The 12,926-nt window shown below is 52.1% G+C and overlaps 1 protein-coding gene across 1 annotated transcript in view; it reads right to left on the bottom strand.

Moving 5' to 3' along the window:
* Positions 1-177: 177 nt before the first annotated feature.
* The window catches only part of CARS2 (cysteinyl-tRNA synthetase 2, mitochondrial), a 36,381-nt gene continuing 23,632 nt past the window's right edge, over positions 178-12,926 (bottom strand). The window contains 8 exon segments of the mRNA XM_079779103.1: positions 178-328; positions 330-371; positions 883-1,089; positions 4,178-4,276; positions 5,017-5,140; positions 5,867-6,005; positions 7,336-7,402; positions 10,485-10,552. Coding sequence (XP_079635229.1) covers positions 293-328; positions 330-371; positions 883-1,089; positions 4,178-4,276; positions 5,017-5,140; positions 5,867-6,005; positions 7,336-7,402; positions 10,485-10,552 — 782 coding nt within the window. The 3' untranslated portion in view covers positions 178-292.

The raw sequence follows: 12,926 nt of genomic DNA, 5'->3' as shown, positions 1-12,926 counted from the left end.
GGACCCTCATTTACAACTTACATCCTGGGCTCTGGCTCAGGGACACAGGCTGGTTGGGTTATATAATCAGATGATAATGTTGGCTGATTTAACTAAACTGCACTTGAGTCTGTGGCTGTTGGTACTATAAAGAAATCCATTTTTAAGCATAGTTACTAACACACCAATGGAATGATATCAGTTTGACTTATTTTAATGTTGACTAAATAGTCACAATGGAAAACTTTAATGTAAAGCTTCTATAGGGACTTAAGCAAACACAGAGCCGCATTGTGAGCCTGTGGTTCCCGCTTCACGCATCCTCAGCTCCCAGGTTTGTGGTCTTCTGACCTCTGACCCAGCAGTTCCCATGTGGATGTGCTGCTCCTGTCCTGGGGGTGGGGGAGGAAAAAGGTCCCGGCTGAGCAGGCTCACTCGGCTCAAGGAGTAAATGGGTGATATAGTCAGGGCTCAGAGTGACAGGAGGCACTGCCCGTTGTGTCCACAGGTCTGGGCCGCACTACAGGAAGCAGCTGGAGCTTAGAAACGGTCAGCTGCTGCCTTCCGTTGTCAGCTGGGGCAGCACTTGGGGCAGGACAGGATTGGGCAAGAGCACAGGTCTGCTGTGTCCACCCGGGTGCTTGAGTACACATGTCCCGGGGCCGCAGTCTCCCTCCAGGTTCTGACTCTGACCCTCTCCCAGGTCCCTCCACCTCAGTGTCCCTCCTGGCTCTGACCCCATCCCTTCCTTTTCGTCACAGGATGGGTATCTGCTCACAAGCAGCATCAGCACAGGGGATCTGAGCTTGGACCCTCCCCCATGTTTGTGTGAGCCAGCTGGTTTGCACAGCATCTCAGGGTGGTCGTCCCCATTGTCACTGGGCCTCGGGGGCAGCGGCTCACCTTAATACTGACGCCGTGGGCGGCAAGGTCCTGGCGCAGGGTGTCACATGCCTCCAGCAGGGGCTGCCTCTCTAGGAGCTGCTGCCGCCGGGCTTCCTTGGTAGCCTCTCCCGTGGCCAGGGCGAACTGCCGGACCTTGAACCGGAATCGGACCAGTTCCTCCACCACGCTGTGCAGCGTGGCTGAGCCGCTGTCCCCTGAAACCAACTGCACCAGGCAGAGTAGTATAACCAGTGAGATCCTGCTAGCAGCCCAGACAGCTGTGCCTGACTGATGGGACCAGTGAGTTCTGTGCTAAGCCCATCCAGCATGCGTCCTCCGACCCCCCAACCCCCACCCCCCCCCACGACACTGAGGGGAACTCTTGGCCAGCTGCTCTCATCGGTCTGGGAAGAGAGGCTGTGAGGTTCCGGGCTATTGGCACGTCTCTACTTTCCTCTCCTGAATGTCTCTCTCACCCAGGCAGAGTCCCTAATGCCACTCAGAGCACCCACCTCAGGCCTCAGAGTAATCTCAGGGGCCAGGCCTACAGCAGGCTTTCCTGCCTGCAATCCTGGACTCACACTAACAAGCTGGGAGCAGATGCTCTACAGATGTTTCAGCATCTAAAGATGTTTTGTTTATCATCTCTTCACTAGGCAGAGTCTAGAAGGCTAAGCCTTACTGACCAATGAAACCAAATCTATTCACTCTAACCAAGTATTTGAAACAATGTAGACACGTGACTCACACACACAGTTTTCACTGGACAGTTGGAGAGATCAAGTCTCGGTGCACAGCACTTATTGGAGAAATTTCAATAAGTCAAATGGGATTTACTCCACTCCAAGTTGCCAGAAGTCCTCCCCCTTCTACACAGTTCCTTCCTCCATAATGGAGAAGGGATTGAGTGGCTATTGTGTTCACATGTGTAAACGAAGAAACAGAACCCACAACCTTTTACTTTTGGGTCAAACTTCTTAAACCTCATAGGTCCTCAATTATTGCTCTGCACCAAGCCAGCAATAGGCCATTTCTCTGAGGAGCCTGGTAAAGACAATTCTTGTTATAAAGCCATGAGGCCCCCCTTCCCCCCAGAAAAACAGTCCAAAGTGGGCTCCAGTGTCAGCCGTTGAGGTGGGGAGGTGAAGGAGCTGTTTCTGACAAGGGCCAGGCACAACTTGGCCAAGTCTGCCTTTTCCTACTCAATAACTGATTCTGGGGCATCTCATGTGAAAATTAATACAGACCTTGCAAAAACTTGGTCACCACAGACCAGTCACTTTTGTCTGAACTGGCTGATGGTCCCTGGACTGCTCAGGAAAGGACATTAAGTCTACCAAGTAACTGACATGTTACTAAAGCAAGCCTGGGAATTATCACAAAGACACTGCAATTTGTGTTAAGGTCAGAAATTCACTGAACCTAAAGTTTGTGAGAGATGTGCCCCAGCTCACAGGGGATGACCCCAGATCACAGCAGGTGGGCAGCTAGGAGCCAGACCTCCATGACTCCCACCTCCAGCTGAGCGCCCCCCCGCAAGTAGTGGGCTCCCCCTAGTGCCAGGCAGCTGAGCTAACAGGACAGCCCCACCCCTTCAAAGCAGTGAGCAGCTGTCCCATGCCCCAGCCCAACAGCAGCAGCAGAACCTGGTGGAGCTGTAAAGGCACCTGGGAGGAGGGGTGATTCCAGGGCCTGTGATGGTCACTCCCATCTGCAGTCAGACCTTTCCCCGTTATCAACCTGTTCACATGCAGTGTTGTCTAAAATGGCTCTTTTAGCCGAAACCGGTTTGGCTCAGTGGATAGAGCGTCGGCCTGCGGACTGAAAGGTCCCAGGTTCGATTCCGGTCAAGGGCATGTACCTTGGTTGCGGGCATATCCCCAGTAGGGGGTGTGCAGGAGGCAGCTGATTGATGTTTCTCTATCATCAATGTTTCTAACTCTCTATCCCTCTCTCTTCCTCTCTGTAAAAAAATCAATAAAATATATTTAAAAAACAAAACAAAATAAAAAATAAATAAAATGGCTCTTTTAGCCTTTTACTTTCCCCATCCTCAACAGTCCTAAAGCCATTATGTGAAGCAGAGCAAGGTGGGCCCCGTGGAGAGGTGGAGGGCCGCAGAGCCCTGTGGAGTGTCCATGCAGAGGGCAGCCTGCTGAGGGGACAGCTTTGGGTGCAACGGGTGTCCAGGCAAGGATGGGAGTCAGCTCCAGTGAGTGAGGGGGGCATCCCACAGTGGGAGACTGACTATGTACTGGGAGAAGAATACCTAAGGAAATACGTTTAGGGTACTGGAAAGCAGGCTTCTCACTGTCACTTCTGTATGGAAAGTGAGGAAAGCAGAATGAACCCTTTGCTGGGGACCAGAATTGAAGTGTCGGTGGTACCCCTGAGTTTTAGTCAATGTAGAGCGATACAGAAATGAACTTGGATATCGTGCACACAGTATGCCCACACTCTTCTCCCTCTCTGCCCACCAAGGGCCCGGAGCAGCTGTGGCTCAAGCACAGTGAGCACATCTGGCACTTAGGTCCCACCTTCTGACCACCTTTCTCCCAGAGCAACCAGGCCCCTCGGAGACATGGCCGATGGGAAAGTACCAGGCAAGGCCAACAGCTGAAATCACCCCGAGTCCTGAATGGACTCTACCACAAAGGGCTCATGGGGAGACTGGGGAGCCCGAAGGGCTGGGGCTGGACAGCTCCTGTTTGAAGGAGACACACTGAGGGGGGCTTGGCTGGCAGCTTACTCTCAGGTGGCTCAGGAAAAATGTTCTTACAGTACAGCTGTCTGTACATTTTGAGATTCTTTCTAAACAAACATAATAAAAATAAAAACGAGGCCGAAACCGGTTTGGCTCAGTGGATAGAGCGTCGGCCTGTGGACTGAAGGGTCCCAGGTTCGATTCCGGTCAAGGGCATGTACCTTGGTTGCGGGCACATCCCCAGTAGGGGGTGTGCAAGAGGCAGCTGATTGATGTTTCTCTCTCATCGATGTTTCTAACTCTCTATTCCTCTCTCTTCCTCTCTGTAAAAAATCAATAAAATATATTTTTAAAAAATAAAAATAAAAACGAGTGTGTACAGAACTGATGACACACCACTCTAGCTAAAATGCACTGCTGCTGCTTAGTTAAGATATTGTTGCAGTTTCAGTTAAGATATTAGCTCTGAGTGTTGACTTTTTAAGGAATGTAATGAATTTTGAGCACATAAATTGGCATTTATAAGTATCCATTAAAGGGGAAAAATGGTTCTTATTGGATTGGCTTGTAAATATCCCACCACTGAGGACTGAAAAGAGAAGGGTGTACCTGTCGTTCTGCCAGAGAAATTCCAACCGTCTCAAAAAATTGCTCAACGTAGGAGATGATGGAGCCGAACACAGCAGGGCTCCTGGGACCGCCAGGCTCCTGTGACAGATTACCCAGAGAAGGCTCTTTAAAGGCAAAGGTGTAACAGGTCACTCCTGCCTGCTGTACCTCCATGCGGACAAGCTGGCGGGAGGCCCTGAACTAACTGCTGGAGCTGCCACTCCGCAAGCAGACGACCCGGGGCAGTAACTTAATCCTGCACCCGAGCCCGCCCACCTAGAATATGGGGATGTTATGGTCTGAACGCTTGTGTCCCCCCAAATTCATACATGGGAACCTAGCCCCCAGCATGATGGCGGTCTCAGGAGACGGCCTTTGGGAGGTCACTCGGTCATGAGGGCAGAGCCTCAGGAGTGGGATGACACCAAGGCCCAGAAAAGGGGCAGGTTGGGTGGGCACAGAGTGGGTCAAGGTCCCAGCATAGGGCTTCCTCCCTCATTTCACGTTTTAGCAGTGAACTCAGCTTCCTCCGAGCCAACAGGAGGGCTGCGTGCTCCTGCATTAGCCAACACGCAATGCCGGCTCTCAGTGTGCTGGGACCTCCGTGCCCACATACGCCGCATCTACTGCTTGGGGCTCTGGGAGGCGGTGCCTCTTGCAGGGCCAGCGGGGCAGGCCACATCCGGCTGAAGCAGCCTCAGGAACTTAGGGAAGGTCAGGAGGCCTGGAAGCCACCGGCTGTGGAGGATGGTTACCCGAGAGAGTTGGGAAGTGGCACCCGTTCTTTATGAGGAAAAACCAAACAAACAAAAACCCTACTTTGTGGCCACTGGGGTTACCTTGGTGACCACCTTCAGCTGTCTGTTCGCCTGGTGAATGAGATCCAAGACGGCATCCACGGCCCCAGGCGTGTCAAAGTCGTCGGCCAAGGCGGCCTTCACGGCAGCCTTGGTGTGGCTGAGCCTTAGATGAGAAACACACGTGTCACTCACGGCCGACAGCAGGTGGCCTCCCTCAGGCGGAGCAGGCTTGTGTCCCACTCCCACCCCCGGCAGCCCTCTCTTCTTCCCTCCCGTCAGCCCCCCAGCACAGTCTCCCTGGTGGTCATCACCCCTTTACTCCCCAGCCCACAAGGACACTCAGGCCCCCTGGGCCTCCTCTCATCTGCGTGGTCTCACCTACACACCCGCTACCTGTCACAAGGCTTTACCTCCACATCTAACTCCCTGCCGCCCCTCTTTACTGGCTTGGCCCGCTTCCTTTGGATTCCCCCCTCTCCGGGCGTGGGGAAGGACTGGGTCTGGGCCACCCTGCAGCTGGGCAGGCCCTGGGACCAGTTCTGGCCATTGTGACAAGCAGCGTCCACATCTGGACCAGAGCGTTGAATTGTGGAGACAAATCCCTGGAGCCCCCTCTTCCCTCCGGCCTGGCACCCGCCCTCACCCTCGTAGTGACAAGGGCCTCTGTTCAGTTCACACTAATAAACACCAGCGGGAAAACCCATCCAGGAGTTATTTACAACCTTCACAGCCACCCACAGGCTGACCACAGACTTGCCCGAGGCCACAGAGCCTGAGGGACCTTCCCACCAGCACTCAAGTAGCCTTAGTCTCCCAAAGCCTCGCTTCCCTCCAGGCAGCCCCGCGCCGGCGCCCAGGGCTCTCTGGGCAGATCCGGGCGAGCACCCACCTCTCCCACAGCGCGTCTTCCCTGAGGGGGCCGCACACCAGCTGCCCCTTCATGTAGGCCCGAGCATCCTGGGCGAACGCGGCCACGGCCTGGAGGAGGTGCTGAGCTTCCTGCATGGTGCTGTCGCTGTAGTCCACGGCTGAGGAAGGGGGAGGGTTAGCTGGGGGTGCCCGTCGAGCGTGCCCACACCTGCAGACCCAGAGTTTCTGAGCCACGCAGACCAGTCTGTCCTGACTCGGGTATCTTATCACATCAGAAGAAACGTGAAAAACCTCTCCCTATACATTTTGGCGGAGGGGGCTCATTCTCACTGACAGGTGGACAGACAGCTGACTCTGGAAACGGGGAGACATCCACTTGGGTACCTGACGCAGCTCAAAGACCACCTGGTGCCATGAGGGCTTTGGGCTCAGTATTTCAGGAGAGGGAGAGGATTAGACCTTGAACTCAGCGTGGCAGAGGAGGACGTGATGACAGATTTAAGAACTCCCACCTGGGCCAGCCCACCTGAGCCACTGGACACCACGTCCAGCCCCCCACAAAAGGCACAGCCCGAGGGGTAGACGTGTGTCAGCTACTCCCCAAGTGGTGGGGGTCAGTGTCCTGGGTATCGTGCCTCAGTGCCACAGATCTGGGGACAAAAAACAGCAATTTCTTCTCTTGCAGCTCTGGGGGTGAAAACTGAAATCAAGGGGTCAGCCCGGCCATGCGCTTTCCAGAAGTTCCAGGGGAGGGTCCTGCCTTGTCTCTTGCAGCTTCTGGTGGCCCAGATGTTCTTGGATTGTGGCTGCATCACCCCAGTCTCTGCCTCCTTGGTCACATGGTCGTGCCCAGTGCACAGGCTGAGGAGCCCACCTACCCCCAAAGGGCACCTGCTCCTGCAGGGCCATGGACACCGGCGGCATCTTACTGTCACAGTGATCAAGTCAGGCAGGGCAGTGCCGGGCGTCCCCAGACCTGACCTTCCAAGGAGATGAGGAGACCTCTGGTCCTGGGCACAGGGTGCTAGACATCCCCCTCCCCCTCCCCTCCTCTCCCCCACCCCCACCCCTGAGCAGCACACAGCGCAGCACAGCAGGCCTGCCTACCCTGGGTGGGACCCATTTGAGGGCTCCTGGTTCTGTCCCTGTGTGAGGACAGCCAGTCCAATTGCTCTGTTCATGGAGCGGAGGGCATTCTGGGGTCCAGACCCCACAGCGGGGGAGAGGAGGGAAGTGGACGGGGAGGACTGACTGGAAACCCATGGCCTCCATAAGCTTCTGGAACCTTCCGGCTAAGTGCCAGTATTATGCAATAGTGTATCCTCGGGCTTACCTTCTGAACCCAAGCCTTAGGGGATGAACAACCACACTAACCAGCCAGTGCTTATTACTCAGCCGGCATTTTGGCATTCCCCACACTGTCAGAGTAGTCTCCCCGCTGCACACAGCACACGCTGTGACCATCCCCCGAAGGCCCTGTCGGCTCACCTGACCGGTACCTGCTCCGCAGGCAGAAGAGCCGGAAGACGTCGGGGGAAAATGTCTTCAGAAAGTCCTGAGAGAGAGATGTGGGAGAGATGTACAGCGCTTGTCTTTCCCACTTGTATCACTCGGAGGTGAGTTCTCACCCGTCAAAGCAATCAGGAATGTTTATGAAAAGCTTTGTTTTGCCTCCAAACTCACTCTTAGCACTTTCCCTGCTAACTGTCCACATTCAGTCCCCGCGTCTGTGGGAAAGGCCGAGAGGAGAGGCCCGTCTGCCTGGAGTCCCCTCCACCAGGCGCATCGGGAGTCTGCTCTGCTGATGGCCTGGGAGCCTTCCCCACGGCACCGTTTTCTCACCCTCGTCATGAGAGGGCAGGGCCACCACCTGAGGCCACGCAGCAGCCTGGGAACCGCAGAGGGACTGTGCTCCGGAGGGGACACGGGGAGGAGGAGGGATGCACAGTTCCTGGCTGTGTGAGGGGGACAGGCTCCCAGCAGCAGGAAGGGGACGGTCCAGAAAGCTTGGCTGTGGTAACGTCAGAACAAGCAACATCCATGCGCAGGCTGGACTGAGGGGAGGGGGCCCAGGTCATTCTCTCCGGTGACATGGTTCTCTGAGGCACTGAACTTGAAGCAGGCATGTTTCTCACAGAATAAACCATCCTGCCTCTCATAAAAGTAAATGTGAAATAGCCCTGGCCAGTTTGGCTCAATGGCTGGAGCGTCGGCCTGCAGACGAAGGGCTCCGGGTTCGATTCTGGTCAAGGGCACATACCTCGGTTGCAGGCTCCTCCCCGGCCCAGGCCCTGGTCAGGGAGCATGCAGGAGGCAACCAATCGATGTTTCTTTCACATCGATGTTTCTCTCTGTCTTTCCCTCTCTCTTCCACTCTCTCTAAAAATCAATGGAAAAATATCTTGGGTGAGGATTAAAAGAAAAAAAGTAAACATAAAATAAAAGCCCAATTGGTATCCTCTCGGTTATTTCCACAATGTCAGCACAAAGAAGTGAAAATTTCCGTATCAGAAAGGATAACATGGGGAAACGTATCAGAAATCATTAAGATAGCACACCGTTCAACAAAACCTCTCTCTCTGGTGGTCGGTGGAAAGTTCTGCATGATTTTAAAGGGATAAGACACGGGGTGGGGGAGAAAGGGAGGAAAGGGCCCAACCTCACGACGGGTTCCAGTGTGGCCCCAGGAAAGACACGAGGGCTCTGCTCTGCCCGGCCAGGCCACCCACAGTGACCGTGCCACCGAATGACCAATGCTGGGCACCGAGGGCAACGGGCTCCGCGAGGAGTGTTTGAGTTCTCGGAGTAAAAGGAGACGCTCTCAGCCCTTCTGTACACCTGTCCACCCCGTTTTGTCCAGCGGTATCTCTGGCCTCCCCTCGGCCACAGTAACCAGCATGCAGCAGCTGAGAGGAAACACCTGGCCAGGACCCCGCGCCAAGGCCAGTCAGGTGCTCCGCTGGGGGGTTTGAGGACGCTGCTTAGAAACTAACCCAGGCTGGGAGCATCTGCTCTGGCTACGTGCTGGCTTTGGTGCAGGGACTTACACTAAGGGGACACCTGGGCACACAAGTAGGTTAGACAAGGTCTCACCTGCTGGAAACACTGTCAAGAATTAAAAAATAAAGATTTAGTTCAATAGTTACATAAAAATTAGAATTCTCAAAAAACAACCCTAAAACTTGATCTGCCATATAATCCAGCAATTCCACTTCTGGGTATAAATCCAAAGGAAACCAAATCAGTATCTCAAAGAGATATTTGCACTCCGAGCAGCAAGAAACAACACTAGGTGCTCAGATCGTGGTTCAAAACTCCATTTCCCAACAAAGGCAGCGAGGCACCTCAGAGAAATGGCCGGTCTGGGAGGATGCAAAAGGTGGACAGGGCCGAAAGCAAGGATGCCGGCGAGACACGACCCCAGGACACAGGAGCCCTCCCTGTCCAAATCTGGGATAATTTCAGCACAAAAAGAATAAAGACTGAGTTGATAATACACAAAGTAAATCCTTAACCCTTTGCACTCGCTTGCTTTTTTCTCGATTCCTTTATTCTAATGCTAACCGTGTCGAGTCACACTCGACATCCGAGTGCAAAAGGTTAATTCTATAGTGATACTGAAAAGAAAGAGAGAAAGACAGACAAAAAGCCTTTCTTTAAAGCAGAATGCTAACTAGTAAATGTAAAAGAAGCAACAGAATGAGACAAGCCCAACTGCAGGAATCAATGAAAGAGCACAGAGGTGGAGCGCACCCGAGGATGCCAACCTTGCAGGGCAGAAGGCTGTGGGGAACAAGACACTGACATGACATTATCTCGCAGGTTCCAGATATTCACAAAAAGGAAATAAACATCTCAACAGCAGAGAGACTGTGGCCATCCCCTAGCCAGGCAGTCAAACGTATCATCACTAGGTCCCAGTCCGATGCGGTGGCCCCAGAGGAAGTCCACAGCACCACGGATGCAGTGTTTCCCCCAAGCAGGTTTGACCTACATGGAATCGGCCTTGAGCCCTCACTTCCAGTTACAGGAAACACGGGAGCTAGAAGAACAAGTTAAATGACACCACAAAGCAACAGACACATTCCACATGTGGGGTGTTCAAAAACAATGGCCTGGTTTCTTCAAAATGTTAATGCCAGAGGGAAAGTAAAAGTGGAGAGACAGTTGTAGAGTAGAAGCCTAAAGAGAACAGTGGACTATTATTCAGCCTTAAAATATAAGCAAATCCTGTCACACTCTACAACACAGCTGAACCTTGAGGACATTATGCTAAGTGAAATCAGCCCAGGTTGCAGGCTCAATCCCCAGTAGAGGGCGTACAAGAAGCTGCTGATGTTTCCTTCTCTCCCTCTCGCTTTCTCCCTAAAAATCAATTTAAAAAAATTTTTTTTTAAAAAGCCAACAGAAAACAGTGGAAAGCCACACAGGAAGAGAGAACAGGAAATAGAGAAATAACACTGTGCACTTTGCAGACAAAAAAAAAAGAGTATTTAGACCCGGAAGTAGGAGAGGCCCCTTAGGGCCCTGGGGAAAGGGCGGCCAGGGAAACTGGGAATCAGAGTTGTGGGGCCTCATCTACGCATCAGCCTTTAACAAGGTTCAGCAACTGGCGGCAACGCAGGAGAGCACATTACCTTAATAGTGATGTAGTTTTTCAGTGATTTGGACATTTTTTCTTCTTTGCCTTTTACATGCAAATGTCCTGAGGAGGGAAAAAAACCACACAAAGTCATTCACTCTGCACTGGGGGGAAGAGAGGGACTGCTCCGTCCCATCTGTTCAGGGGAAGGAGGTGAAGTGGGCGCTTCTCCAACAGGTGCCTGAGCACAGGGCTCCGACGGCAGCTGCCCGGGGAACAGGAAGGAAACAGTAAGTGCTCTCCCCAATATGCAAACACCCATGTACATGTGGATAGATTTCCCCAAATCACCCACAGTCGACCCTCCAGGAAGATGGAGCCCACAGCTGTGCCGGTTCAAGGGCGTCGGGTACACCCAGCCCACAGCGGGCGATGGACAGGAGCCACTGACTCAGAACTGGACAGTTCTGCTGACTCAGAACTCAGACAGGAACAGGTGAACTGTGACACTCAGAAACAGTGCACACGCTACCCCTTTCCTGTAACTTAGAAATGACGCTTTAACCGACTCAACACCTGAAGAAATGACAAACCTCTGGTTTTGCAAACCAGGCACCCACCCGGCAATAAAAGCTGCTTACAGATGTTCAGAATTGCAGAGTGGGGCTTGCAGGTCTCTGAGAGCAATTAGATTCTCTGCTGCAACTGAATTTCACAGACTTATCAAGACCTTGGTATTACTTCACCCCCAGTATGTGAAGGGCCGGATTCATTCTCCCGTGTGTCAGGAGACACTGCTGTTTCTCTCTCCAGGACAGGTGTGAATGTGATGGAGAAGCCTCGAGTGCCTTCGCAGATGGTAAAAGTCACAACAAAACCCCTTTCCCATTCCCACACTTAAAGGTAAACAAGACCTGCTGCTTTATGGCCACCAAACACCTGTCATTAGCTGAGAGCCTGAGAAGTGTTAGTACTGATGCCTAGACCCACAGTTCACTGAAGGGCACCTGCACTTCATAGTGTCCAGAGCAAACCGTAACTCCTCATGAGCATTAACTGACGCAGTGTCTGGGGAGGGATCAAGCTCTGACTTCCCAGACAGTTAATACAGTGGAAGGAAAACACAGAACGAGGATCATCAGGCTTTTGCCCTTCTACTTAGGGAATCTGCCCAGCAAGGCCCATCGCTGGCAGAAATGAAGTAAGTTTGGCTACTGTTGAGTTCTATGCAGGGACGTGAAGTGGGATACTAGAGGACAAACAGCTCATCTGCCGTCCACAGCTGTCCGGCCAGCTCCGTTTCTTTTCGGACTACTGTGAGGCAGGCAGAAACGAGCTGGTCACTGCAGAGAATGGAGATGCTGGTTCCCGGGCACCCTGGGGACACAGCGAGGGTGGGAATGCCGCCCAGGACAGCTCGAGAGTAAAGGAGACACTGCGTACGTGCACTTTGGGGCAGCAGCCTCCTCAGTTTACTGCCATGAAGAAAACCCAAGTGAACCCTTACTCCAGGCTTTAAGCAGCCGACTGCACATTATAAAATGGGCATCTCTATATTATTTCACTGGAATAACCTAGTTTCCTTATTCAAGGACTTAAAGAAATGGTATTTGTTAATTAATGCACTATGTTTCAGATGCTGATTCTCTGCATTTCCCAACCCTATCACTACCAAACACCAAATACCTAAGCTGTCCATTCCAAAAAGCAATGGACCAATTTGACATTGCCCCACAACCTTTGTCAAAATTTGGACATAGGAATCTTCCCAGGCATCAAAGGGAATTCCAAAGCTGCTATGCTCAAGGATGCTGCTTGTTTCATGATCTGCTCCTGAGGAGAACAGGTGGCTGGTGTTAGCCAACCGTGTTTTTTGAACAGTGAAATGAGAGGCAGTGGTATCAGAGGATGGCAGATCTATATGGCGACAATATTACAGCTCAAAATTGGCATCTTCCTAATAATGATTACATCATACTATTTAAGATTCCTCAATAGTTTTATTAGAAGGAAACTTATATAGAACAGCACTGTAAAGCCTTTTCCATATTCTTGTCATTCATATTTCAATTCCCAAAAGGCAGATCATTCCCATCCAAGGAAGTTCATGTCTAAGTGACTGAAATTCAAAAACAACTTAGGAGCCCTAGCTGGTTTGGCTCAATGGATAGAGCATCAGCCTGCGGATTGAGGGGTCCCAGGTTCGATTCCGGCCAAGGAAACATGCCTGGGTTGCGGGCTTGATCCCCAGTAGGGGGCGTGCAGGAGGCAGCCAATCAGTGATTCTCTCTCATCATTGATGTTTCTATCTCTCTCTCTCCCTCTCCCTTCCTCTCTAAAATCAATAAAATATATATTTAAAAAAAAAATAACTTAGGCGACAGCTCCACTTCTTGACCTATTTTAACTGATCTATGTATTTCCAAATGTAACTGTTTCACCAATAAAAGATAAAACTGGCAGAACTGAAATAGAACCATTATTCTGAAGTCATTAC

Source organism: Cnephaeus nilssonii (genome assembly GCF_951640355.1).
Source record: "Cnephaeus nilssonii genome assembly, chromosome: 8".
In the NCBI taxonomy this organism is placed as follows: Eukaryota; Metazoa; Chordata; class Mammalia; order Chiroptera; family Vespertilionidae; genus Cnephaeus; species Cnephaeus nilssonii.
Note: the sequence above shows the minus strand (reverse complement) of the source record. Positions and strands in the feature narration are given on the sequence as shown.